Below are 27,259 nucleotides of genomic sequence, written 5' to 3'. Positions count from 1 at the left end.
GTTGGCAGGTTGCACATGTGCAGTTTGTTGCCCCAGAAGAGTCTCTTTAGGCCTTCCTGTGAACTTTCGTCACCATAGCAACCAACACCAGTGATTTGTGATCTGGGTCAACACTAATGAAAACAGTTTCATCGATGAATATTAACGTCAGCGCGTTTCACAATGCACAAATAAACAGCAATCAGTTAACGTGCCCAAATTCTCACAGCAATATATGTAGCGAATTTGGTATGATAAATGTACACCGCATGGGTTAAATTGTTGTATAAATTACTATTTTTTTGTAAGGGAAACAGTATGTGTGAGCTAGGAATTAAATGAAACGGTCCTATTTCTACATTACTATGTAAGGAAATTTAAAATGGAATCAGTCACGTTTGACAACCATTATAATTTAGATAAATGACAAATAACTAGATTATTTGTCTGAATAAAGTTCTCCACCATTAAAATCGTAATGCAACATCTCGTTGTAACAGCTAACAATTTCTACTGTAGGGAAATAGCTTTAATAAGAGAATTGTGATTAATTCTCTTATTGGAGTAATATTATTCTCATGGCTTATTGACAATAATATTACACATAAAGGTATAGCTTTGAAGCAAAATCTTTTAGAAATATTTTTTTACAAATATTTAATACTTTTACAAAATTGTATTTAACTAAAATACGAACACATAACTAATCTAAACAAAAACATACACACTAAACACTCATACATGGGGAAAGTGAAATGAAACCGGAACAGAATAGGGGAAATGCAGTTATGAAAAGAATAATTTGACCATTTGAGAGGACCATCAAGTTTTTAATTAAAAATCACCTTTTGTTACAAAGGGATTTACCTCTTAAACTAAACATAGGTTCAGTTAGCTACTGGTAAGATACTTGCAATTGCCTTGGCTGTTGACAGAGTCCGAAAGCAGTCGCAGGAAAACATCTTGAAGGTTCCTCGAGTCGATGGTGTTCAAGTTGCAATCAATTTCTTCCAAGTTGAATGAAGAAATTAGGATGAACTGGGGTGTTCATTGACTCTATGGTCGAGGAAGTTGCACATGACTTGAGGTGTTGTAGGGTGCACTGGTTGTTTAGATCAGTTTTACTATCAGATATAGCAAATAAATAATGTTTATTAATTATTAATTAATCATTAAATTAAATAATAGAATTTAACTAGTTAAATTCTATCCTCGGGACACCACTCTTTGTCAAGAGAAAATTGATAGTAAGTGACTGATTAAGTCTCTTAAAATTCTACCCTTAAGATTGAGTATTTTGATTAATAATCAAAATAATCTAAAAGGGAAGAAGCTAGTCAAATTATTGCCATACGAATCCAACAGTAATCTGGTTACATTGGCTTCTATTAACAACAATTTAACAATACTGAAGTAATACTGGAGTTCTTGACGTGGCAGAGGCTGGCTTCAACACAAATATTCAAACAAACAACTAGGAGTACTTCTTATTATAACATAACAAGATTTATTTTAATCAAACAGCACTGAACCCCAGCCAACATGTATATGTGGGCCCCACGTGAGTTATGCTTGGGCTACATGGGTACCGAGTGGGCATAGTCCCTAAATGGGCATCTTATCTGGGGCCTACTTGGTTCAACTAAGTAGGTCCCACATGGGTGAACCCAGGTGGGCTCCCTATGTGGGTCCTAGTTGGGTCAGTAATGGGAAAATAGTATATGGGCTCAAAATGGGCAACACAAATGGGGCCCATTTTGGTTTAACCAATAGGTTAGACATGTGCAAACACAGTCAATCCCACATAGGATGACTACATGGGTCCAAGGTGGTACACAAATAGGTAATAAATATATGGGTTCAGAATGGGGAAATACATATGGGGCCCACATGGCTAAACCATATGGGCAAACACAGGCCAAACACCACCAATACTATATGAATATAACGAAAAAACATAACATGGAAATCATAACTAAATGGTGGAGCTATATGCTAGTGTATGTATGTGTGTGTGTGGGTGTTTGTCTAGATTCGGTAACAAAGCCACAAAATGGCGGACTAAACTCCACGTGTGGAACCAGTTTCAAAATGGAGGATCGGTTTCAACATTGAGAACTAGGTTAAAAATGGCGAACTGAATTCAAAATGGAAAGTAGTTTCAAAATGGAGGATTATTTAAATGTGTAGGAAAGAAAGATGGCTGGATCAGATCCAGAGCAATGGAGATAATACCACGTGTGGGTGGTAATGAGCAGACACACAAAGGAACTGAACAAAACAGGCGGGAGAATTTGAAAACACCAGCCTGATTCGGACATAAACCGTGGTGCTGCTCGCTCCGTGAATTTCAGTGAATGTGAGAGAGAGCGAACAAACAGAGGTTCATGCAATTGAACAGAGGATACATGCTGGTAACAGCACAATTGAATCGTTAGTTCAGATCACTCAATAAAATAACATTTCACCCAATAATGACAATCTCACAAATCAAAACAGCAATTAGCGATCGTAGTTAAACATACAAATGTGAACAAAACATCAAACATTCAGCAATCAAATATATATGATTTAGTTTTATAAGAAAAATCAAAGTTTCTAAACTAAATCTGCCCAGATATCAAGCCTTACTTAGCAAACCCTGTGTGATTTCAGCAGGGTCGTCCGTTTGAATTCCTGTTGTGTTGAGCGGTCAGGATAAAATTATCTGGATTTGGTCGTTTGTCTTTCGCTCGTCAGCGAAAATATGCGTCTCTGCGTTATTTCTCGGGTCCGGTGATGGAGAGAAATGCAGGAGGTAGTCAACGTTGATAGAAAACGATTGAGAAGGGAAGCTGGTCGCCTTTTCCATTTTCTAAATAAATTCACTGTTTGTCTCGCAGTGAAAATGAAATGAACCGGTTGAAATAAATATACTACACGACTGGAACAAAGCTAAGTTAATCTTACTCTTAGGTTAGAAAAACGTGGTCTCTCTTTGTCCAGAAGGAGGGAAATTCCTTTGTGTGTAGATACATCACTTTAGACCGCAGGCTGGAGCAACTGTAGGTAGATGACGTTTGAGATTGGGTCCATGGGCGGGACTTCCTGTCCAGCTGTGAAGCATTCTGGGAAACCGAGTTCAATGTCTCACATTTGATCATAGAACATGCTGTCTCTGCTGCCATATATATATATATAATTTTTAAACCCGAACCCGAATGGGGGATAGTTCACCCAAAAATGAAAATTTTCTCATCATTTACTCACCCTCATGCCATCTCAGGTGTGTATGACTTTCTTTCTTCAGCATAAAACATTTGAAGAAAATTTCAAAACAATATCTTAGCTCAGTATGTTCTTAAAATACGAAATCACTGACAGTCAGCATAAATGTCATCAATACGACTCCACTGGTTAAATGAATGTCTTCTAAGCAATGATCGCTTTTACTGAAAAAAAAAAAACAAATGTGCGACACCCCGCTGTTTTCAACTAAGTAGGAGGACACGAGTGAAAAAATTAGATACTTAAGCACACTCTATTCGTGGGTGCTTCATTGTACTAAATTGTATTGCAGGCAGGCTATAAATTGGTATACTTAAAGTCTGCTAAATTGGAACATTTAATTTTGTACTTGATGCATTTTAGATTGCTGAAAGCGGTGCTGTGGTGCAACTAAATATGTGTTAATATACTTAATATACTGGTTATGCTAAAATTGAACTATTTCAAGAATACTTTAGTACACTTTAAATCTAACCTTGAATAAAAAAAATTACATACACAGAATTGACTCTGTATAATGTATTTTGGTGACATTACAGTTGCAACTCCATTACACTGATAGAGTGCTGGACATACATTAATGTTATACTGATAATATACTGCTGGGCCACACCACAACTGAATTTCATCTGCAATTAATACATGTACTTCTGGCACTTACATTAAAGATATTTTAGCATGTGTATTACTGGGAAGGAAGTTGGGGGACCAAGCATAGTGAGTCTTAAACCACTGTTAATCCTACAGTGAAAACACTGAAGATCAGGGTCAGTGTGCTTCTGTGCTGGTTGGTTTCAGTCTGTAGATTTTGGGCCAGTAAAAATTGACAGTGTATGGTGGGTAAAGGTTACGATTTTTTAACCCCTGACTATGATTACATCTAGTCGAAGGATATCAAACATGTTTGTTATTTTAAAGTCGACTATAAACTTGTAAAAGAGGAAATCTCATATTTTATGATGTATATGATGCATACAAGGTTTATTTTTAGCAGCCAAAAGAAATTGTGCATACAGGGCCATGAAGCTCTAGAAATTAGATTGCGAACTAGCACTAATTTGCTAACTTTAATGCTACTCACCTCCAACTTATGTCTCTGTCTTTAGAGACCATAATGGCTGTTCCTTCCCACCCAAGACTGCAACCAAATGTGTTTGGACCAAGTAGTAGCAAAAACAATGGCAGTGCTCCCATATGTACATGTTTCTTTACATCTGTCATACTTCTGCAATTTGATACCGTGTGTTGCAGCATGTGTTTCTGATAAGATTGGCTCAACTTTAGTCAGGTAGTGTTTGATCCTCACTCATTTGTTGTGTGACTCTCAGTTTGTATTTGTTGCCATTTGCATATTGGTAACTGTGTGATACCCAATATTATTAGAACCTGTTTCGATTTTACAAGTCTTTAGTCTATAGATTATATTAACCAGTTTTCTCTACCACAAAAATCATAAGTCTGATCACTTTCCATACGTAAATGTAATAACATCAGATATTTGTTCAATCCTCAGAGTTGGGGAACATTGTCAGAGCAGAAAGAAGCAAGTTTTCTCCAGGATAACAGTGTATGTGGCTTGATTCATGCGTCCCTCACAAAGGCAAATCTTCCCGATTCCAGTCTTGCTGAAGCACCTCCAGATCATCACCAATCCTCCACTGGTAATCTAATGGTTAAACAGAGACCTGGGAAGGCCTTCAAGCAACAGTGTCTTGCACCTACTATGAAATTTGGTTGAGGATTGGTGATGATCAGTAAAACCAACTTAAATATTTATGTTCATTTATATATAGAGCTGGATAAAGAATTATCCAACTGAAATAAAATCAGCAATAGGATTAATTTGAATGTTAATTATATGTTTATACATTTGATAGAGTTATAAATACATGTTGTTTTGTTGCATTTTTCCATTTTTAATGCTTCCTTTACAGTATTTAATTTGTGTTTTATGGCAGTTGTTAAAAGGCCCAATTCAAATAAGGTATTTGATTTCAAACAACAACAAAAACAAAAACAACACAATCTGAAAAGTTGACATTGTCAGTAAAACCAACTTCAATAACTGACATCATTTTGGCATCTTGAAACTTTACAGTTTTGGGGAGAGCAGCTTTTGTTGAAAAGACAATCATCATTCATTGACACTTTCATTCCTACTTCAAAGAACATGTTTCTAATAAGCTTGATTTTGCTCCTGTAGTACCTCCCTGTGATCTTTAGTACTTTTGGGCTAAACTGGTTGAGCTTCTCCATAAAAGTGGTTTCAAGACTGACAGTAGTTTTTCTTTTAATTTCCTCATTCAGGAACATAAAATAAGCAGACAGTGAAATAAGGCAACAAATTAAATTACACGTATATTATGTATAGGTATACTTGTACAATTGTAGACTTTTGTAACAAATTCACAATGTCAGAATTAGGCAGATCCAGTGTCAAAATTCAAACCAGTAAACAAGTCAGCACAAAATCCAATACATCATCCAAAAAACGGAATTTGAAAAACCAGGCTGAGCAGCATAAACTGGGCAATAGAATAGGGTGGCCAGATGTCCCATTTTTCCAGGGACAGTCCTGTATTTAAGCACTTTTTCTAGTGTCCCGACTTATTCTGAAAAAAATACAAATATAAATTATCCTAAAATTTCTCTATCGCCTAAGAGGCTTTCTCAGTCTCGTGAGTATTCTAATCAAAGGTAGCCAAGGATACGGCTTGTAAAACCAATAAAATCACACCATGTTCTTTGAAGTACATGATTGGATTAAACTATCCAATCACAATCCCCTATCAATAGATGTCCAGTTAGTGAACTGATTGAAGAGTCTGTTTGAAAGAGCACACAGATTAAAATGTGGCTGGAAAATATCAAGCATGCATGCACATTTAATGAGGATCTTAAAAAAGAGTTTACATTTCTAAAAAAGGAGTCACAGACAGAGCCTATTAAAGTGAGTGTTCACCAATCACCAGTGGAGGCTGTTTCGACATCAAGCAGCATGTTCATACAAAAAAGCATGTGGATACTGCTAAATGTAAGTGTGCTACACCAAGTGTTAGTGATTTTTTGGTGAAGCAAAGTTCAGAATCTGACAAGGAAAATGCAAGTGAAGGACTTTTTTCCTTATTATTCTGTTGTGCCTGGCCATAATTTTCAGTCAGCTGACTGAACAGCAAAATTGATCAAGAAATTGATCCGAAATGATCTTCGGCCGCACCAAATCTGAAGCTGTCATATGCAATGTACTTGCTTTTGTGCAGCTGGACTATCAGAAATTACTGCAGCGTGGCAACTCACATTTCCTCTCTTGCAATAAACTTTGTATTGCCATTGCATTCAAGCAAACAGATACTTTTAATCATGCACTAGAGATAGTAGAGCAACACCACATTTCAGCCACAGAAGTGACTTTGCACATTCATGACCAGAGGAAAGTCTTGCAAGCCAGGCTGGAGGAATCATTCACACCTTCTGACATTAAAAAGCAGTTGGATGCACTGGTTGAAGCTGGTGACATGCGAGCAGATAATTTTTTTTGTGCTGTGAGACACTTTTATTCTGCATCTGTGGATTACCTCCAAAATTGGAGGCACTCATTGGAGAACAGAAACACTTGAGTGGGCCCTACTGAGAGATATCCCAGAGTGGAAAGACATTCAGAGCAGCCTTGAATACTTCTACTCCTGAATCCCCACTCTCAGTTTGATTGACGAAACCACACACTTGATGATTGGGCTTGCGTCGCTGGCAACGATCAATTCAGGACAAATTTCGGAGATCATTCGTTAAAGATATTGTGTTTTGCAAGGAGTAAAGGAAATCTGGGTTATAAATTGGGTTATAACAAGACAGGGTAAACAATGAATAAATTCATTGTTCATTGGGTGAACTATCCATTTAACTTGCATTTAAAAAGTGTCCTCGCTCATTTACGCTAAGTGCATTTTTGGGAAACACACATAAAAAATAAGGAATGTTTGTAAAATTGCTAATCTTAACAACTAAGATCAGTCGTTACAGGGAAACAAGACCCTTATCATTTTCCCTTTTTTTGGCTGGATAAATAAATAATTAAGATGATAACTTATAAATTTGTGTATATCCAACAACTTTTTAATCAAAAGGAATTATTTATAATGTCAATTAACTGGCTGAATCATTTTCAGAGTGCAACATCTAATGCTTTAGGTATGAGGTGTTACGCTCACTAACATCTATCTAGTACTGCTGCACATATCTAAACTATCTGACTAAACATGGCCTAAATACCTGAGAGATTACATCACTTGAATGGAGCATAGCACCATGCAGTGCAAATTGCTGTTTATTTTCCCTGTCTTTTCAATCTGTCTCTCACTCTTTCTATCTCTCTCTCTCTCTCCTATTTCTTGTCTCTTCCTTTGGGTTGTTTATTGTTTTCTCTGGTAGAAATGGGCTCCTGCTTCATGCTATCAAAGTTTCATTATATTGATGCCCAATGGCGGATAAACCACATCAGCTATTGCTTATGGGAGTATATGTAATACTCTGTAACATTTTGCAATCATTTTAACTATCAGTCAACACCTAGAATCAACAAACACAACCAATTTGTATATATTTTTTTTTCCAATTTGTTCAGATATCAGATTATATTTGTGCACACATTTATAATCTTCAAAGGTAAGACGAGGAAGAGGAGTCATTGGACAATGTTTGAGGACAAGAGGATAAAAAAGGAAGACAAATTTACATGTATTCCTAATTTAGAAAAAACAATACTAAAATACATTATTGTATTTAAATGTGTTTTATTATGAATTCACTAATAAGCAATTTACATGCCTAAAATTACATACATTTATATTTCATAAACAATATCCATGATTCAATTTTTATAATCAATAACTAAGTTCCCATCCAAGGGTTTATTTGTGACAAAATGTGTAGCGCAAAAGTTACCGATATAGCTGATGGAAACACAACTCTATGCTGATACTTCAAATTTCGTGACAATCTGGTTTGGAAACACTTTTTGTCGAGAAAATTGGCATTAATGCGAAAAAATAATGTCACATGATAGAATTTACCCCAATCGCTAGCCTGTGTTAATCCATGAAAGCCAGTTTACTGTACATGAAGCATTACTCGCACTGTTGTGGATTGGTCATAACGGCATACCTGCACAGATCCGATGCTGCAAACACATCTGCATCATGACACTTCCAGGAGTGCCAACACAAATATCTTGTATCATGCACCTGTCATTGACAAGTGCACGGAGAACAAATGAATGGCCACTCTTTGAGATTAATTTAACCGTCCATTTAGCCATCCATTTATTTATTAAAGATTCTTTTCCACACCATTTAAAATAATAGACGGCAGTCATGGAATTAGCCCACAGTACAAAAAACATATAATTTCTGTGCACAAAGATGTTTCAAATTAAAAATAAATGCACAATACTAAGAAAAAAGCATTACTGTGCTTTTTTGGAACACAAACATGCCAAAAATAGTGTTTAGCTTACTTTTGAACAAATGCCAGCAAAATTCCCTGTATTAAATTAAATAAATTACCAAATGAAAAAATTATATTGTTAGGCCTATATAATTGCCTTTTCTTTACACAAACTTAAATTAGCCTAACCCTGTTCTGTAGATGAAAGAAGTCGTCTGACTGATATTCTCAGAATGTTCTAGACTTTTTTTCAAGACTATAAACTATAAGAACTATTTGTCCAATGCTGAGTTCACTTTTAGAAAATTAGCTTTTGAATGTTTTAATACTTTTACTTATTTTAAAACTAACATTGTTTACCTTGGATTGCATTCTTCAGAAAAAGTAAATTGCATTATGATGCTAAAATAAATTTTAGATGATTTTCGAGTTCAGTTGGTCTTTAAATGTTGCTGGAGAAATATGCGGGACATAATGCAGTTTATTGGCAATGCTTTAGATTAGATGATTGTTTAAAATAGCCTATTGGATATCAGGAATGTATCATATGTCAACTCTGATATTACACCACATCAATTTATCTTTAATAGCTGTGCACACAGCATACACACATCGATGGATGATTCTTTTACTAAGACTGAAAGTTTCCCCCACTATTTGCAGGATGCCAGCTTGAACAGGGCCATGGCGATTTGCTCAGATTCGGTCAGAAACGGTGGCAACCTGTGATAGACACAACATCAGGACCAATATTACAGTCTTATCAGAAGGGCAACTGTTCCCTTTTGATTGCAATTCCTCCTCTTCTGATTGCATTTAATTGTGAAATTAAAATGACAGTAAGCTGGATAATTTCAATGAATTGTCTCAATACTCTTTCCATTTCACCAAAACTTCAGAGGAAAACAATTAGGGACATCTGGTAGTCAAAAGGTACACAGTTAGCGATATACACACATTTCTGTATGGAATTTCTGTGGATGGAAACTAGGTTACTGATGAAAAGTACATACTGGGGATAATTTGCATTTCTGGTTCAGAAACTAGGGGGGGCGTTCCGTTCGCAAGGGGTCAGAGGACTGGATCCGGTCCACACAGGGAGGAGCGTCTGTTGTCCGCCAGAGGGTGGAGGAGTGATCGAGGACCAGGCGATGGCGTATCGGGGAGTAAGTTTTTCCTCTCTCTCCTCTCTCTCCTCTCTCTCTCTCAGTCGTTCCGCATTGGCATCTCCCTTGTCTCCCTCCTAGGTTGTAGAAGGCGGGGAAGGCCTGCCGGCAGGTGGGTCTGGACTACGCATGCCCAGCCACCAATTGGGCTAATCAGCTGAGGAGAGGGATAAGTGCAATTCGGGAGAGAGAGAGCTATAGGCAGCTGCCCAGTATGCGTTTATGTTTGTGTGTTTTTGTGTTAATGTCTCAATAAAAACATTACTTTGATGCTTCATCAGGTTCCCGCCTCCTCCTTTCCATTGAACCCTGTTATACCCATGTAATGCTCAAAGTGGATGGATTAATTTGAAGTATTGGAAGTATTTGAAGCTGCTATGCTGCTTGTTCCTCTTGCAAAACTGTTGTCCTTCATATAAAAGCACTTATGCACTGATGGGTTTTAGGTTTAAAAACATGGTAGTGGAGTTTGCAAGGTAGCTTCATTTAGCAGGTTAATAAGACCTCAGATTCTTCTAAATTTAGTCGAGCCAGTAGACACCATGCTAAAACCCCCTGTGGCTGTCCCATTGCTCTTGTCATGGCAGAACACGATTGGCAATTTTTTATAGCACCATGGCCTGAATAAGGAGATTAATTTAGAAAATGAATACTGCGGCATTGCTTGGATATTACATGTCCTATCCACATTGTGTGTTGTTACAGAGCACTATAATTCAAATAACACATAAGTTGCAACCGGTTTTTGCTCTTAACAGAGTTTTAAAAAATGTAGAGCATTTTTCTGGAATGCATTTTATCACTGTAGGTGTCATAAGATATTTGGTCTCACAATGGACAACAATAGTCTACTGATATACAATTAAGCATCAAAGTACTTCCTGCACCATTAAGCATCTCTAAGCTAATTTGGGACTTTGTGTTGGCATTTAATGTCTTAATTTGAGACCAGTCCACCCCCAAAAGTAGCCCTTAAGTTGTGTGTTTAAGCTTATATGAAATGATTATTGCTCATATTTACAGTAGGTTAAGGATTTGAGCAAACCCCAAAAATTAAGTATTAAACTTGTGATGTGTAACTAGTACTGCACCATTTGTGCTACAAATATGAAAATACCTGAAAACATGAAGACTTTGTTGTATAGGCTCTTTTGACATGAGCCAGTAAGCAACCACCCCAAACAACCCTTGCAAACCACCTGACAACGCCCTAAAAAACACCCAGAACACCTTAGCAAGAGCAGAGCAACACCCTGGAAACCACCCAAAACACTCAAGCATTAAGACGGGAAGTTTTGCACGGGCAAACACCACACATTTTCTTAACAAATCTTTTCCATTTTGTTGCATTTTCATTTATCCAACTGCATGCATGCATATGTGTCACGTTGCTTGGGTAAATATGTTAACCTGACACATGAGCACAGAGTTTGAAAACAACCCAAGGACAAATTGCGCTTACACAATAGATTTTCTGAAGAATGTATGAGGAGAGAGCACGGTAACAGGAGAACAGTTTGAAGAACTGAATTCAATTACCTAACCATTACAAGAGCACTAATGAAGTCCTCTCAGATCTGCTGCTACTCGCTGGACTGTGACATAGACTCTAAAGAGAGCGAAAAGACAGAATGCTTTTTAAGATGTAAGAACACATTGCGTTGTTCTGGTCAGGTTCTGTATGGTGTAAACACAACAAAAGGTAATTAATGGAATCAATGACTGTCATACTGATATTAGAGCCAAAAACAAAAACAAAGAAAAGTTAAAGAAATGTATAATAGACATGATGACCATGATGACAGTATATCATAAGAACATTTTCAGTTTGGGTTATTGCAGGCAATATTCAACAGATCTTTTAGTTTAGTTGAGTAGAAACCATATTCTTTCATCCCGTTCCAGTGTTCCTATGCATCCTTTCAAATTTTTATCTGGTTAGAATGATATTAAAGTATGGTTGATAACTTTTTATCAAAGTACTCTGTGCTAAGGGTGGGTGATGTCAAAAATAAGAGACTTGCCTCAACTAAAATAAGTGATAAAAAGTCATTACATTTTTTTATTATTTTTTCCCATGTGGGGAAATTATCAGTAACCATAATATTAAATATATCCTCAAAAATATTTAAACTATTTCAAAAATTAATCTGGCCAGAATCTCTCTCTCTCTCTCTCTCTCTCTCTCTCTCTCTCCTGCATGCACAGACACACTGCTAAGGTTTATTTGGAGTAAACGTCACATTATGCGGGCTGAATTATTTGATTTTAAACTAGGTATGTCCGATACCAATACTTATAATGGAATTGTGTCTGATACTGTGCTCATGTACTTGTGTTCGGAAAAATGCTCAGATGCCAAAAAACGACATCATCTGACATAAGAATGTCATTTTTTAAACATTCACGGCACAACTTAAAATCAAGTTATGTCGGTTTGATTATTATTATGGGATTAAACTGCAAAGGCTGTGATTTAATGAGCTAAATCTATAGTTTGCATGTGCTGCGTGCTTCAAATGTGAGTGCTTGTGAATTTGTGGAGCCAGTGTTGTGACGACACGGTTACAAATTGCTCATACCTTTTAGAGATCCTTGCATCATACATGGAAAACACCATTATGAGCACTGCACCCTCTTTATAGCAGATGACAGCGAGCAGAGCGCTAATTGTCTTTGTAGCATGAGGCACATACAGACTACAGTTTTATTAAATTAAATAGCAGCCATCTGCGGTTTAATAATCACTTGAGTCATGTAGCAACAGACTTTTTGGATTGAGAAGCTACAAATCAATAGTAATTGTATTATACTTAAGCAGTATCTAACATCTGTGATGCTCTGTTATGCAGCACTTAATTTGAAAAATATAACTACAATGTTGTATTTAGGATTGTGTTGTGAGATTCAGTATAAAAGCACTTCATCAGATTTTTTTTATATTTATTTAAACACCAGAAATAAGTTGTTATGGAATTCAGAAAAAAAAAACAAAGTATATATTGGACTCAGTATTGGGACATCCCTATTTTAAACATGTAATAATTATTTAATAATCATTTTATCATTTTATTTTAATGATTTGTTTTAGTGACAGATCTGCTTCTTGGTCAGAATCCAGAAACAAATCTGTATTAATCCATCATCTCTAAAAAATAATTCAGTGAAGACTTAGAAACAACTGAGAAATGCACCTTTTACATCAATATTTTTCCTTGTATCTGGATTAACTGTGCATGTATATATAATAAGTACACAGTATATTTGACCAAAAGGTCTTCAGCATGTCACAGAAGGCTACATCTAGAATGTGCATTAAGACAAAGAAATGTGGTAGTTTCCTTCAGAATCATAGCACAGGCTTATCATGTTCTTCTAAAAAGAGAGAATCCTATTTTTTGGGCAACAGGAAGTGATCTAATTACAAAAGCTACTATAGTAAACCATATAGACTTTGGTTTAAAATTAAAAAAATTAAAAAATCTGAATGAAATGAACTGGTTATTAAGTCAGTAACATATAAAGAATTACGTTTTTAACTACAGAACAATTGAAAGGGATTTTGTTTCCCTTTTTGGTTATGATCTGCAACAAATTTCATTTGTTTTCGTTTTCATTTCTTGGAAAATTTAAAAAACATACAACCTATTATTTAAATCAGTGGCTCAAAATAGTGTGTTTTCATAATCTGGGAACGTGGATCTTCAACAAGCTTTCAATTCACATTAATGTAAAAAATTGTATTACTTGTGTCTTTGTGTTCAGTACACAGTAACTTAAGATTCACCTGCAATGGCTGGAATCTCATCTTTGGGCTTTATACTTTAAACATACTGTTAAAAAAAGTAATATGATTGTTGCTTAAAATAAATGACAAAACAAATATATATATATTTTTTTTATTTTATTTTTTTATTTTTTATTATTATTTAATTTGATTTAACAAGACCACAGACAACTAACAGCAGAACTAACTTCAGACAGACAGAAAGACAGACAGACAGATAGATAGATAGATAGATAGATAGACAGACAGACAGACAGACAGACAGACAGACAGACAGACAGACTGACTGAATCGTTGGGCTCGATCTGGGAGGTAATTCTCCTGGTTTCAGAACTATGGACAGCTCCAATAAATTTCCCTGGAGTTTTGCCTCAAGTCACGCATAATTTATCAACACGCTCTTAAAAGCGGGTCTCAGTTTCCTCTCTCTCTCTCTCTCTCTCTCTCTCTCGCTCTCTCTCAATCACTTTCACAATGAATGATATTCGCGTGCCATATGGCATTAAAATCTATAGCAATAAAATTTATTAAACCAGGTAAAATGTAAACAATATTTACAAATCTGCAACTAATCCATTACGTTGGGTCTAACACAAGTCAATGTTTGATAAAATCAATTCCAAACTCCATCCTCTATCAAATTAACTCATGCACCATTGTGGGTGTGTAACATAGGGAGGCGTTGCATAAAGAAGTCCCTGCTGCCCTCCAAATGTCAATCACAGTGACGTTATTGCTTGTCCTTTCATCTTTAAGGTGGAGAGGCACGTGCCACCTCTCATTAATGTTCTGAATGTAAGTATACGCGCCTTTGCCGAAACATTTTATACTTTAACTACGAAAGAGACAACTAACGCTTCACGGTATTTATTGACCATATATTTTGGTATAACTAATTGTCCACAGACACTTAATTCATCACGCTGGACTATTCGTTAACTACGTTTTTGCCATTCATTCGCTCTTTAAAATTACTGTAACAAATATCGTATCAATTTCCATTGAGTTTCTGTTACCATAGCATCGTTGCACTTGTCCTCTAAAAGAGTAAAGGTGGCCATCTGTGACGCGCGTCTGGGTGTTTATGTTTACGTCTGTCTTGTAGGTTTCCGATTGGACACTGTGCAGATGTGTGACGAGCATCCGCGCGCCGTGGGCGGGAATAGGCATGTTTATAAATCACCACAGTAAGCGCGCGCCATGGGCGGGAAGACTGTACTGAGAAAGTAGCGATTCGAGAGAGCGCGAGGAGAAAGCGAGTGGATGCGTGGCAGCGACGGGCGGCAGTGGCTGACTGGAGCTCGTGGAGGAGGCGCGGCTTCCACTGCCCCTCCACTTAAGCAGCTGTATGGACGAGCACCTCAGCCTCCTCCACTCGCCTCCGCCTTCCTCGACCAAGCGCCGGGCCAACAATCTCGATAACCACGGCTACACGGAAAACGAGCAAGACATCATGACAATTGTTGCTTGCGACAACGTGCTGGAGGAGTCGGCGGCGCTGCCCGGGCACAACTCGCTGGAGCGCTACGAGCAAGACCACGAGTGTTGTGAGAGAGTTGTCATCAACATCTCTGGCTTGCGCTTCGAAACGCAGCTCAAAACCCTCCAACAGTTCCCCGAGACTTTACTGGGAGACCCCAAGAAGAGAATGCGCTACTTTGACCCCTTAAGAAACGAGTATTTCTTTGACAGAAACCGCCCGAGCTTCGACGCAATTTTGTATTACTACCAGTCAGGGGGGCGCATTAGGAGACCCGTGAACGTCCCCATTGACATCTTCTCTGAGGAGATACGCTTCTACGAACTCGGGGAGGAGGCCATGGAGAAATTCAGAGAGGACGAGGGCTTTATAAAGGAGGAAGAGCGCCCTTTGCCCACCCATGAATTCCAGCGACAGGTGTGGTTGCTCTTCGAGTATCCCGAGAGCTCGGGTCCAGCCAGGGGCATCGCTATTGTTTCCGTTTTGGTCATTTTAATATCAATCGTTATCTTTTGTCTGGAAACACTGCCCGAGTTTCGGGACGACAAAGACCCGACTACGGTCGCTCCTCTTAAGAACGGAACTCTCCCGTACTTCACGAGTCCCTTCTCTGACCCGTTCTTCGTCGTCGAGACTCTTTGCATAATTTGGTTTTCGTTTGAACTGCTGGTCAGGTTCTTCGCGTGCCCCAGCAAAGCCACGTTCTCCAAAAACATTATGAACATCATTGACATCGTGGCTATCATACCGTATTTCATCACTTTGGGGACCGAGCTCGCAGAAAGTCAAGGCAACGGCCAACAGGCGATGTCTTTGGCCATTCTCCGGGTCATCAGACTAGTCCGGGTGTTCCGGATCTTTAAGCTATCGCGGCACTCGAAAGGTCTCCAGATTTTGGGGCAGACTCTGAAAGCCAGCATGAGAGAGCTGGGATTATTGATTTTCTTTCTCTTCATCGGGGTCATCCTGTTCTCTAGCGCCGTCTACTTCGCCGAGGCGGATGATCCCGACTCGGGCTTCAGCAGCATCCCTGATGCGTTCTGGTGGGCGGTGGTAACCATGACGACGGTGGGATACGGCGATATGCACCCGGTCACCATAGGGGGCAAAATCGTCGGCTCTCTGTGTGCGATTGCGGGCGTGTTAACTATCGCTTTACCAGTGCCTGTAATCGTGTCCAATTTTAACTACTTTTACCACCGAGAGACTGAGGGCGAGGAACAGGCTCAGTACCTCCACATCGGGAGCTGTCAGCCTCTGTCATCCTCCGAGGAGCTGAAGAAGACCCGTAGCACGTCATCACTCAGCAAGTCGGAGTACATGGTCATTGAGGAGGGCATCAACAGTGGGTTCAAAGCACCAAACTTCCCTGTTCAGAACAACCAAAACTGCGTGAACATTAAAAAGATGTTCACAGACGTGTAGGATCACTACAGCTTTCCAACAGTACCAATAATGATAATCGTGACGCGTCGTTGCAAGTATGCGTGAAGGCAACGCTGTAGGTTAATGTCATGGCAGTCAAGCGCTGAGAGCGTCGATGGAAATTAATCGAGTTGTACATTCATTCAAATAGGCAATATGAGAAATCAGTATATCGTCAATGAAAATGTAATAGCTATAATATTAGAATGCATTCATTGCGTTACATAGCCTACTTTGAAATCAAAAAGCCGGGAACTGAACCCAGTTAATATGGGAATGGGAGGAAGGAAAGGGCGCTGATTATAATGAAAGAAGAGGTAGCCAATTATGTATTCTATATAAGTGCGTTCAGATAACATATCACTTGCTGGACTATTTTTGTGTGCGTCTATTGTTTGTTGTTGACTCGTCAAGAGCCTGTTCCATTTCAAGCAGTGAAACGTGCGTAAGATGCTAAATGTGAACTTTATGTGCTACTATTCATACAGACTTCGCAGATCTAAGAATACAGATCTAAAATGTGTTATAATTCATGCACAAATGCAAAGACTTTTTAATTTGTACCAATCACTGCGAGACAAGAGGGAGGGGAAAGATCGGAGACTGAAAGCGCTTTCGACTGGATACTTCTTATCACGTTGAAGTGATGCAGTCTCCATAGCGACGATAGGTTCCTCGGCAACCCGCTATTGTTGCCATGACATTTTTATTTTTGTATTATTTTTTGCTTTCCACAGAAATCCACCAGAATGTTTTTCCAGAAGAAATCCACCAGAATGCTTTTTCCACAGAAGTCCACCAGAATGTTTTGGAGGTCTGGCTGAAGGTTCGATACGAGATGAACTATTGTGTCCTCACTATCTTATTAGATTCTGTGAGCTGGTAAAAGTGGAACCGAAGGACCACGACTATTACGCCACACTCTGGGATAAAGTGCAATATATGTGAAAGTTTCATCACTTGAAGAGTTAAAGACATAAACACTGAGCAGCGTGCACAGTGAACCATAGCGCCTGCCGATACACTGATCGTTCACAAGGGGCTGCTCTATCTACGCCAAATGCTTTGGGCAGCCTACCATCTCTATCCACCCCATAGGATGGACATCGCGCGTTGTCTTAACAAACAGGTGAATCTTGCACAACATATTTATTGTAAATTAGCTTAACTCATTAAAAGGTCATAACTCAATGGATAATTAGTTCAAAGTATGATATGTTTTTTCAAGTTTGATCCTATATGTACACGCATGTTGCATTTGTCTCGCAGGACTTACAGTATTTGCATTTCCTAGCATACTTTCTTGCTTTAATAATGATGGGTTTCATAATTAACATTGCCAGATATAAGACATTTTAGAATGTGCTTGCAAACGAAGTGCATCATTCAAACAAACAATATGCTATTAAAACCAAACAAATTATATTCTATTTATATATATTTTGGTGGGGCATATATGTATATAAAATGAGCTGGAAAAGAGAAACCTGCTCCACCTAAGCTTACTGTGAGTTGACATTGCTTTGAAGAGTGACCGTGATGTCACGACTATAAAAGTGCTGCCGCCTTGTGGCTCAGAATAGTATCTCCATATTTAATAGTTGAGTGACTGAAATAAAAACAGTTTATTGCAAGCAAAAAAAGATTATGATTGGCAAATATGTCAAAACATCCAATACTTAACAAAGGTCAGACTTCTTCAGCTATTGCTGTGTGGCAGGTGCAATTTACACCTAGTGCAAACAGTCAGTTAAATAATATAAGGTTAATATTAGGGCTGTCAATCGATTACAATTTTTAATCGAATTAATTACATGTTGTACATATTAATTAATCGTGATTAATCACATATACAAATGTTTGCTGAGAAAGCCCCTTATATAACCATAATTCAATATATAAAGATTATACATATTTATATCAATATATAATTATACACCTGCGTTAGACATGCTTGTGTAGCGTCTTGGGTGCATTGCTTCATAAACATAAAATGTTTAGGTCACTGTTTCAAGTTAAATATAGCTTAATACTCAATCTTTAAACACATCTTGAGAACCCCTAGTTCTTATTTCCGCTCCTTCAAGTGTTTTGAACGCAAGAACGTAACATATGTCTGTGTTGTGTGTCCGCTGAAGAGTTGTTAATGTTTTCTTCACTGTATAAACTGTGCGTTGCTTATACAGCTGAAAATTCACTTACTGCCCTCTGGAGTAAACAGGTGGTACTACAAGCTTGCATTTCTCAGGAATCTTCCTTATTATTGTGCGATTAATTGCGTTAATTTCTTTAATGCGTTATTTTTTTTTATTAATCGCACTGAATTAACGCGTTAAATCGACAGCCCTAGTTAATATAGCAACACACTGGGACTACAAAAATCTGCTTTGCACTTGTGTACTGTTAACCACCATAGTAACGCAGATAGTAAAACAAAAGGTCAAGAGTAGCCCTTCCAGGTGTAATGACCAATATGTATAAACTAAAAACTCACGTGACACTAAAATACTAAGATAAACATGAAATAAATAAGATAAAATGTAAAATAATACATCCCAAAGTGCATAACGGATATTGAGCAAAATAAAAAAAATGTATAAAAAAATTATAAAATGCAAGTGGTCTTGCATGGACATCTGCGAAAACACATGTTTTTTAATACAATTTTAACAATCATTTATTGTAAAAAAATAACACTGTTAAATATAGGGTAAATCATACATTTCACATATTGTCCATAAAATTGCATGAATAAGTTTTGTTAAATAAAATATAATTTTACACTTTACATGGTAGAGTTAACCAATATATATTTTTACTGTTGCATTTTTTCCTTTTTTTAATATATATATAAAATGACTTTTTTTTTTTTTTTTTTTTTACAGTGTATCGTTGCCACATGAAGGACAGGGCAATTCAGTTATTTAGAAATGTAAAACCCTAAACCTATATGCCATCCAAATGTTCATAGTAAAGAAAATGCATAAAATACACTAAAATGATTAAGAAACAAAGCCGAAGAGAACTAATACTTCATAAATTGCCATTAGCATGCTTTTTTCTTTTCTTTTTTCTTTAAAAACAAATAATAATGATTTAGAAACTGACAGTATACAGTATATGTACTATGTTAGACAGGTGCATAAAGCAAATTAATTTACAGATTAATTTATTTCATAATGGAAATTAATTGACACCATGGGTATTGGACATGGACACATGTGAATGATATGATAGTTTGGTCAAATATAACATTTTAGCTGGCCCTCAATTACCCTTGAGCCAAACAAGGCCAACTGGGTATTGAGGCAGGGTCAATGTCAAAGGCGAGTCAGGTCTCGATTTCCATCAAACAAAGACCAAAATAAGCAAACGAGCGGCAGCTTTAGTCTCCACCATGTTCATTTCGAAGGCTAGCTAGTCTCCAGGGTTTGATACATCTGCTTGAGTTTCTCTATTGCTTGCAGAATGGGTGGGGTGTGTGGCTTTGGTGCCAGGGCGGCATATTCAGGACAGGTTTTAAGACAACGCTGCAGGGCTATTGGCCCCATGGTGGGTTGCAGATCGATTTTAGTCTTGTGGCTCAAGATCCAATGCTATTGGCCCCAGCTGACCTGTTAGTTGATAGCCCTGGCTCGGACTGGCTAGACAGTGGAAATGCAGCTATTGACATACCAAACTGAAATGTGTCAGCCTGTATAGATGTCTTTTAAGTGCCACCTATGATTATTCCTACAGGCCCAGTTTACTTTTGGGGTGTAGATTTTTGGTGACCTGTTTTTTCTTTCCTTTTATATATATATATATATATATATATATATTGGTATGAGTGTCATTAATACATTGATTTCAAAAGATCAAGTAAGCTTAAGTTACTATTTAAGTTTAATTACTACTACTTGATACTTACTCAAACTGTCATGTCATCAAATAAAACAATTTAAGATACATATCCCTTAGATAAAATGACTAGAAAATAAAATATTTGAGAGTCGTAGCATCACAAGCTTTTAAGATTCACAAGCTTAGCAATTTTGACACAAAAAAGCTATACGTTTAAATGCAGAGAAATACGCAAACTGCTATTCATCTTCTGCAATATTGCGCATGTCATTGTGAAGAATCTAGGACAAGCTGCGTTTCTTGGGGAGCATTAGAGAGCTCCTCTGCATGGCTGCATCCACAAGCAGCTCCTGTCTGTCTAGTTCTATAGTGGCTTGTAATTTGATCCAGAATCAGCACACATTTTACTATTTACTGTTTCCTCTGGACTTTAATGTATCCTTTGCGACTGTCTTTTTTTTTTTTTTTATTTACCAGTGTAGCCTCAAAGAGGCATTTCTGTGCTTTAAAAAGACTTTACTGATTTTGACTTCCATGTTGCATAATAGACCTAAATGAAAGTCCTCCTTATCCAGGACAAGGGACACATATAGTGAGATTAAAAGAGTGTTTATATCATTTGGCCACAGTCAGTTTGTGTTTATATTCACTACTGTAATGTCTTGACTCACTTGTGTTGTCACTTTCCTTGTCAGGTTGATGTCCATAGATATGGTGTCCCAATTTACCTAGTCCTAATTACCTAAAATCCTCTACAAAAACTCTTTTTCAGGTCTTCATGCTCATTCACAGCAAATATCATACAATAAAGCCTGATGACCCTTAAACCATACTGAACTTTATGTACATAGATTTCTAATGTTGGCAACTCATTAATAAATGCTTCTTATGTGTCCACTACATTAACATCAAGGTGTTTCATGTTTGGCAAGTGTTTCATGAAAGTTGCCCTTTTTATGCATGTTGTTATAAACACATATCAATGATTTATAATGCATTTGTAAATGAAGTATTAGTCATTAATGATCCCCTTTATAAACTCTTAACAAAAGGAACATTAATGTAAATGTGTTACTAAGTTTCTGCTTAGGCATGTATCACTTACTATTGCTCAAAAACATAACTCGTCCTGCATTGTTTGTTCTACTGACTTGTTTGCATATTATCTCAGTTATGTGGTGTATTGAGAAGATGTGTGCATTACATTTCTAAGCAATCAAACTTGTGATGTATGCATACATCCCAGATGTATGACTTTCTACTTCTGAACACAAACAAAGATTTTTAGAAAAATATCTCAAATATCCCCCGTCTTGAAGCCTACCACGGCCCCCGTCATGAAGCCTGACACGGCCCTAGTCCCAAAGCCTGACACGGCCCTAGCCCCGAAGCCTGACACGGCCCTAGCCCCGAAGCCTTACATGGCCCTAGTCCCGAAGCACCTCCTGAGCCTTCCAGGCCTTCCCCCCTAAAGCCTCCTTCGGCTCCACCTCCAGAGCCTTTCAGGCCTTCACCCCAAAGCCTCCTTCGGCTCCACCTCCAGAGCCTTCCAGAACCCCACCTCCAGAGCCGCCTACAGTGCCGCCTCTGACGGCACCGCCTTTCACGGCTCAGCCCGGACTTCCTGACCCTCTCCCTGTCTTGTGGCCCCTTCCCTGGCCTCCGGACCCTATTCCTGTCCGGTGGTCACCTTCCAGACCCCCAGACCCAGTCCCTGTCCTCCAGTCGCCTTCCAGACCCCCTGACCCTGTCTCTGCCCTACGGCTGCCCCCTAGATCTCCCGACCACCCGCCTGTCCGCTATGTTCCCCCTGACCTTGCCTTGAAACTGCCCATTGACCCCATGGACTGTCTCATTTCCCTCTATGCCCCTTGGACTGCCCTCAATTTTGTTTGTGTGTTTTGTGGGTTGTCTGTTCAGGGTTTTTTTGTTTGTTGGGATCGTCCAGCACCACTTCCCAGAGGTCGCGCTCCTCGCAACCGAGCGCGGCTGTCAGGAGCCGTCCGTTTTAGAGGGGGGGAGTACTGTCACGAACCCCGCTCCCTCGCTCCGCCCCCTCGAGCTTCCTCGCTCATTTTGCTCCCTCGGGCTTCCACGCCCGTTTTGCTCGCTCGAGCTTGCACGCTCGTTTTTGCTCCTACGAGCTCACATGCTCGTACACTATCTCCAGAGTTTAAATTGGGCCGGAGCGCACCGGAGCGCAGCTCCGCCTCCTCAGGTCCACAACACACCCTGACGGAGCTCAGCTCCGTCTCCTTCAGAGGCGGCGGCAGCCGATTTTGAATGTTTTGAGTGTAGCCCCGAATGAATTTTGAAAAGTTGACTGACAAATATGAAACCGGACAAAAGCCTATGTAAACCCCCGAAATCATAAGTTGCCTTATTTCATTGTGTTTTGGCTTTGCACATATTGCATACAGCCTGTAGAAATAATCTAGCCTATAGAATAAGTTCCGTTGCTGTCGGTAGCCTATGGGCGACTCCGTTTATTCCTCTCTGTTGAATATGCAGCAGGTAGGGGAGGAGCTGACATCAACTAACGTTACTTAGTGGCGAGTTAAAGCAGTTAGCAGGAAAGACAGCAAAAATGAAGCAAATGAGGCTTCTAAAATTTCCGAAAGAAGTCAGTGGGTAAGAATTCTCATTTGTTTTTGTCCTTAAAGTCTAAAAATCATCATCTAACTGGCTTTCACCCACAGTAGGCTAAACCTCAATACATCCACTACCGCCTACTATCATATGTTATAGCCTCTGGCCTCGTGGTTAGTTCAATCTCCTCTCACGCCGGAGACCGCAGTTCGAGTCCCATTCGTAGTGTAATTTTCTTGTTTATCGGGTGTTGTTTTCGCTAAGGATAACCAATAAGCATTAACATAAAATGTATGTGTGACTTGTTTTGTGATATTAGTTTGTAGTAAATATACACTTTGAGGGTAGCAAAGATGTGCCAGAATCAGGCATGGAAACTGGCAATTAATCAGTCACTTTACTTTATAGTAAGTTAAAAGTGAAACATTGTTTATCTCAATGATCCTAATGAAAGGATTTTGACAGATGAACATGGAGAATTATATACAGTTCGATGCCATGGTGTGTCAATGAACTTAGACTAAAGTCATTTATGTATTGCTTTAACTTAGGATCTTATACATCATTTTGACTATTTATGTCAAAAAATATAAATTATTTATATAAAAAAACATTTTTGCTTCACTTTACTCACTATAATATAACTCTTTTGTGATGATTTTATGTTAATGTACATGAAAATTCAAGAATCATGATAGATCTAAGGGCAATTCCACTGATCTGCTCTTCTTCAATGGTATTGGTCTACAATTTGAAATATGTAGCACTTGATGAATTAGTTGTTTGAAGCTGATTTGCAATAAGTTATGTGCTGTATCTGTTCTTTTGCATCACAGATGATTCAGGGAGGAGAGAGGATGAGTTAGTCGAGGATAGTACTAAAGTGGAAGGTTTAGGAACTGTAGAAACAGGCCCAGCCAGAGCAAAACTCAAAGAATACCCTCTCACCAGCTTTGGACTACAGAGAAGTGGATGCTAGTGTGAAAATAAAATGGTCTGGGCTAAGCCCCGGATGTCCTTCAATGCTGGAAACGCCTCTGTGTCGTCCTGCCATAGATTAAACATAACCTGTATTTAATGTATCCTGGGTTGCATTTCCTTTTATGTTGCATAGATTTGTTAATGGTTTTCCGGTACAAGGACATGCATCATGTGACATTATTTTTGTTGTTGATGTCAAAATCTACAGAAACTGTACTTAATATGGGCCCATTATTATCTCATTTATTACATAATATTACATATTTATACACATATTACACAGAAGGAAAGGCTCCTCATTACCATGGTTAGGTCAGTGTGCTATAGTCTTAAATAATAATAATAAATTAATGTATTTATGAAAAATAAATACTAGCTGAAACACATCTTGAAACTTTAAACGGCCACTGTTGATGTCTAATAATAATTCTAATAATTCTACCTTTAGATTATTTCATATGAAACTGAAACATTTTACTTTTACTCGTGTAAAATCCTGAAACAAATTTGTAAAGGTGATGTGTGTAATTATTAATATTTGTAACTATTTTGGTAAAGGGGCCACATCGGGCTTTAAGTAGTGCATAGGGGGCCACATTGTAATGCTTTTGAGATACAATGTTCTGCATTGATTTGGTTTGTTGTAACTTTTAAGCCCAGAAATAGTTGTGTACTCAATTTTCTGAAGTGTATCTGTGACTAATGGGACTATTCTGCAATTGCCTAAAGTATTATATTGCTCTCAAAGATAGATACTTTTCTATCAGGCATTACAAAACTCAATAAAGGCGGAGATTATACATTTATTTTGCCATCTCTACTTCCCTGTTAATTTATTATTCAGTTTTAATAATAATAATAAAAAAAAAAAATGTATAGAACGACTAATGTTTTTCACAAAGCGGACGAGTTTACTCTTTTTTTTTTCTTTCTAAAACTTGTCATGATGCGTTTCTCCTCGATGGTTTTTCAACACTCAACAGAATAACACAGGCAGCATGAATATGATAAATAATTACTGCAAGAGTTACATTAACATACAGGTGCGAAGGGACTTCAATGTTTCTAAATTGCACAAATAAAAAATAATAATAAAATAAGTGAATTGTAAAGTATTTGTCTTTGTTTGAATAACTACTCAACCCTAACTTACACATTAATACTGGAAAAAGAGCCCCTTTGGTGTAAAAACACATTAAGTCATTTTACGGCGGGATTTTAAATGATGACCATTCACCGTAAATAAGGGCTCCCCCTCCCTACAAAAGCCAATTTAACCACTGACTATCTCCCCCCTCGGGCTCTCATGCACGCTCCTATGGCCAGAACATTATGACCACCTGCACTCGTCTCAATCACCCCTTTATTCGTTCCACCTGCACTCGTCTCATCACCTTTCATTGTTTACACCTGCACCTTCCCCTATAAATACCACAGCACATCCGTTTCACGGGTGTTGGTTATTGTATTTAGTTTCCCGTGTCTTTGCCCCCCGCTAGTCTCGTCTAGTTTTGAACTCCTCTTGTCCTCCTCTTAGCTTGCCAGCTCCCCTTGTTCCCCTGTCTTTTGCTCCCACTAGTCCCGTCTACTCTGATCCTGTTTCCCGGCTTCGACCTCCCCACTCTCGTTGACCACTCTCTCCCGGATTTGCCCCTTTACTCAACTTTGTTTCCCCGGCTTTTGATCCTACGCTACCCTGACCATTCTCCCTCTGGATTTTCCGTGCTGTACTTTTGTTTGCCTGCAAATAAACGCAGTTTTGACATACATTGTGACTGCCTCATCTTGTGTGTGTGTGTGCGGGTTACAATTTATGAGCATTTTGGAGCTTCAAAGTTATGGCCACCATTCACTTGCATTGTATGGATCAACAGAGCTGAGATATTTTTCAAAAAATCTTAGTTTGTGTCCAGCAGAAGAAAGAAAGTCTTACACATCTGGGATGGCATGAGGACGAGTAAATGATGAGAGAATTTTCATTGGATTGGACCAAAAAGTAATCACCTAGAACACCCTAGCTACTGTTTAGAAACACACTAACAACTACTCAAATCACCTTAGTTTCTGCCGAACAACAACATAACATTGGCAAGTACTCACATTTTCTTCTGGCTAGACAGCCTCTGCGCACCACTTGCCTTTTCTTCATAAAATCTGCATGTGATTTCAAGCGATAGCCTTACATGTTTCCTCTGAACTATTCTACAGTTTTTCATGTATCCTTGTTTTTTGTTCAACAGCAATGAGAAATTATAAGAAGATGAAGCTTTAAAGGAGTTTAATGTCTTGAGGCCGGATTGCCTGTGTGGACCCCAGCTTGCCAAACGTAGGGGCTTGTGGACTGTTCCCTTCTCCTCCATACTAATGGGAGGAGGTGCCTTCAAATATCCCCCATACAGTTTCCGGGCCCTGTTTCTCCCTGGCTAGACAGCCTCTGTGCACCACTTGCCTTTTCTGTGTTCAGTATTATGTCTCTTTACCAAAAAAAGATGGACTTGTGTGTTCATGTGCTTTTTTTTGCTGCTAAATGTAAGACTCTTAAAGGCAAAGTTCAACCAAAAGAGAAAATGTGCTCATTATTTTCTCACCCTCATGTTATTCCAAAACCAGATTACTTTTTTCTACTCACTAAAGGAGATGTTAGACAGAATGTTAGCCTCAGTCATCATTCACTTTCACTGAATGGAAACAGATGCATTTAAAGTGAATGACCAGGCTAACATCTCTTTTTGTTTTCCACAGAAGAAAGACAAATAGGTTTAGAACAACATGGGGTGAGTAAATGATGACAGAATTGTCATTTTGGATGAATTTTCATTTTAACTCCACATAAGTGCTTCTACACACCCCTCTCTGGAGGAGTGTGCTAGTTAATCTAGATCCATCAGTTGTCATGTGTCGTCAGGCTGTGATGTTGTCGTTGACGTTGCTGTATAAACTGATAGTCTTAAACGTGACTGTCTCCTTGTCATTTTTTTATTTTATTTGTGTTGGTTACTTTTCTCTTTTTCTGGTGCCATCTGTTTGTGTCACATCACATACCAACTTTGATCATTTTAATGACCTCTATTTACATGTAAAATATTTGGTCACATTGCAACTGACAAAGACAATTGTGTTATGTTGATGCAATGTTCCAACATGGTGAAAAAGACCATTTTTTCACCATTTTTCTATCCAGTGAACATGGGGAGAACGCCATATAAACGGCCACGCCACCGCCAGACGGAGAGAGAGAATCCTGGGTTTCGGCACCAGGGGTTTAAAGGGAAAGGAAGAGGCGAGAACCAGCTCAACAAT

The 27,259-nt window shown here is 38.4% G+C and overlaps 1 protein-coding gene across 1 annotated transcript; it reads left to right on the top strand.

Annotated features, from left to right (window-relative positions):
* The first annotated feature begins 14,858 nt into the window (after window positions 1-14,858).
* Window positions 14,859-26,873, top strand: LOC127618457 (potassium voltage-gated channel subfamily A member 1-like). The gene is made up of 3 exons (XM_052090911.1): window positions 14,859-16,466; window positions 17,284-17,675; window positions 26,200-26,873. Exons 1-2 carry the CDS (start codon window positions 14,990-14,992, stop codon window positions 17,430-17,432), a joined length of 1,626 nt encoding a protein of 541 aa, XP_051946871.1. The 5' UTR covers window positions 14,859-14,989; the 3' UTR covers window positions 17,433-17,675; window positions 26,200-26,873.
* Window positions 26,874-27,259: the final 386 nt, after the last annotated feature.

This window comes from Xyrauchen texanus, chromosome 25 (genome assembly GCF_025860055.1).
Source record: "Xyrauchen texanus isolate HMW12.3.18 chromosome 25, RBS_HiC_50CHRs, whole genome shotgun sequence".
In the NCBI taxonomy this organism is placed as follows: domain Eukaryota; kingdom Metazoa; phylum Chordata; class Actinopteri; order Cypriniformes; family Catostomidae; genus Xyrauchen; species Xyrauchen texanus.
This window is presented reverse-complemented; position numbering and strand designations above follow the sequence as displayed.

Excerpts from the sequence above, each read along its gene's own strand:
- LOC127618457 (XM_052090911.1), top strand. The coding sequence starts at position 14,990 with ATGGACGAGCACCTCAGCCTCCTCCACTCGCCTCCGCCTTCCTCGACC. Across the intron at positions 16,467-17,283 it reads CATTGAGGAGGGCATCAACA|AAATCCACCAGAATGTTTTT; the intron begins GTGGGTTCAAAG and ends TGCTTTCCACAG.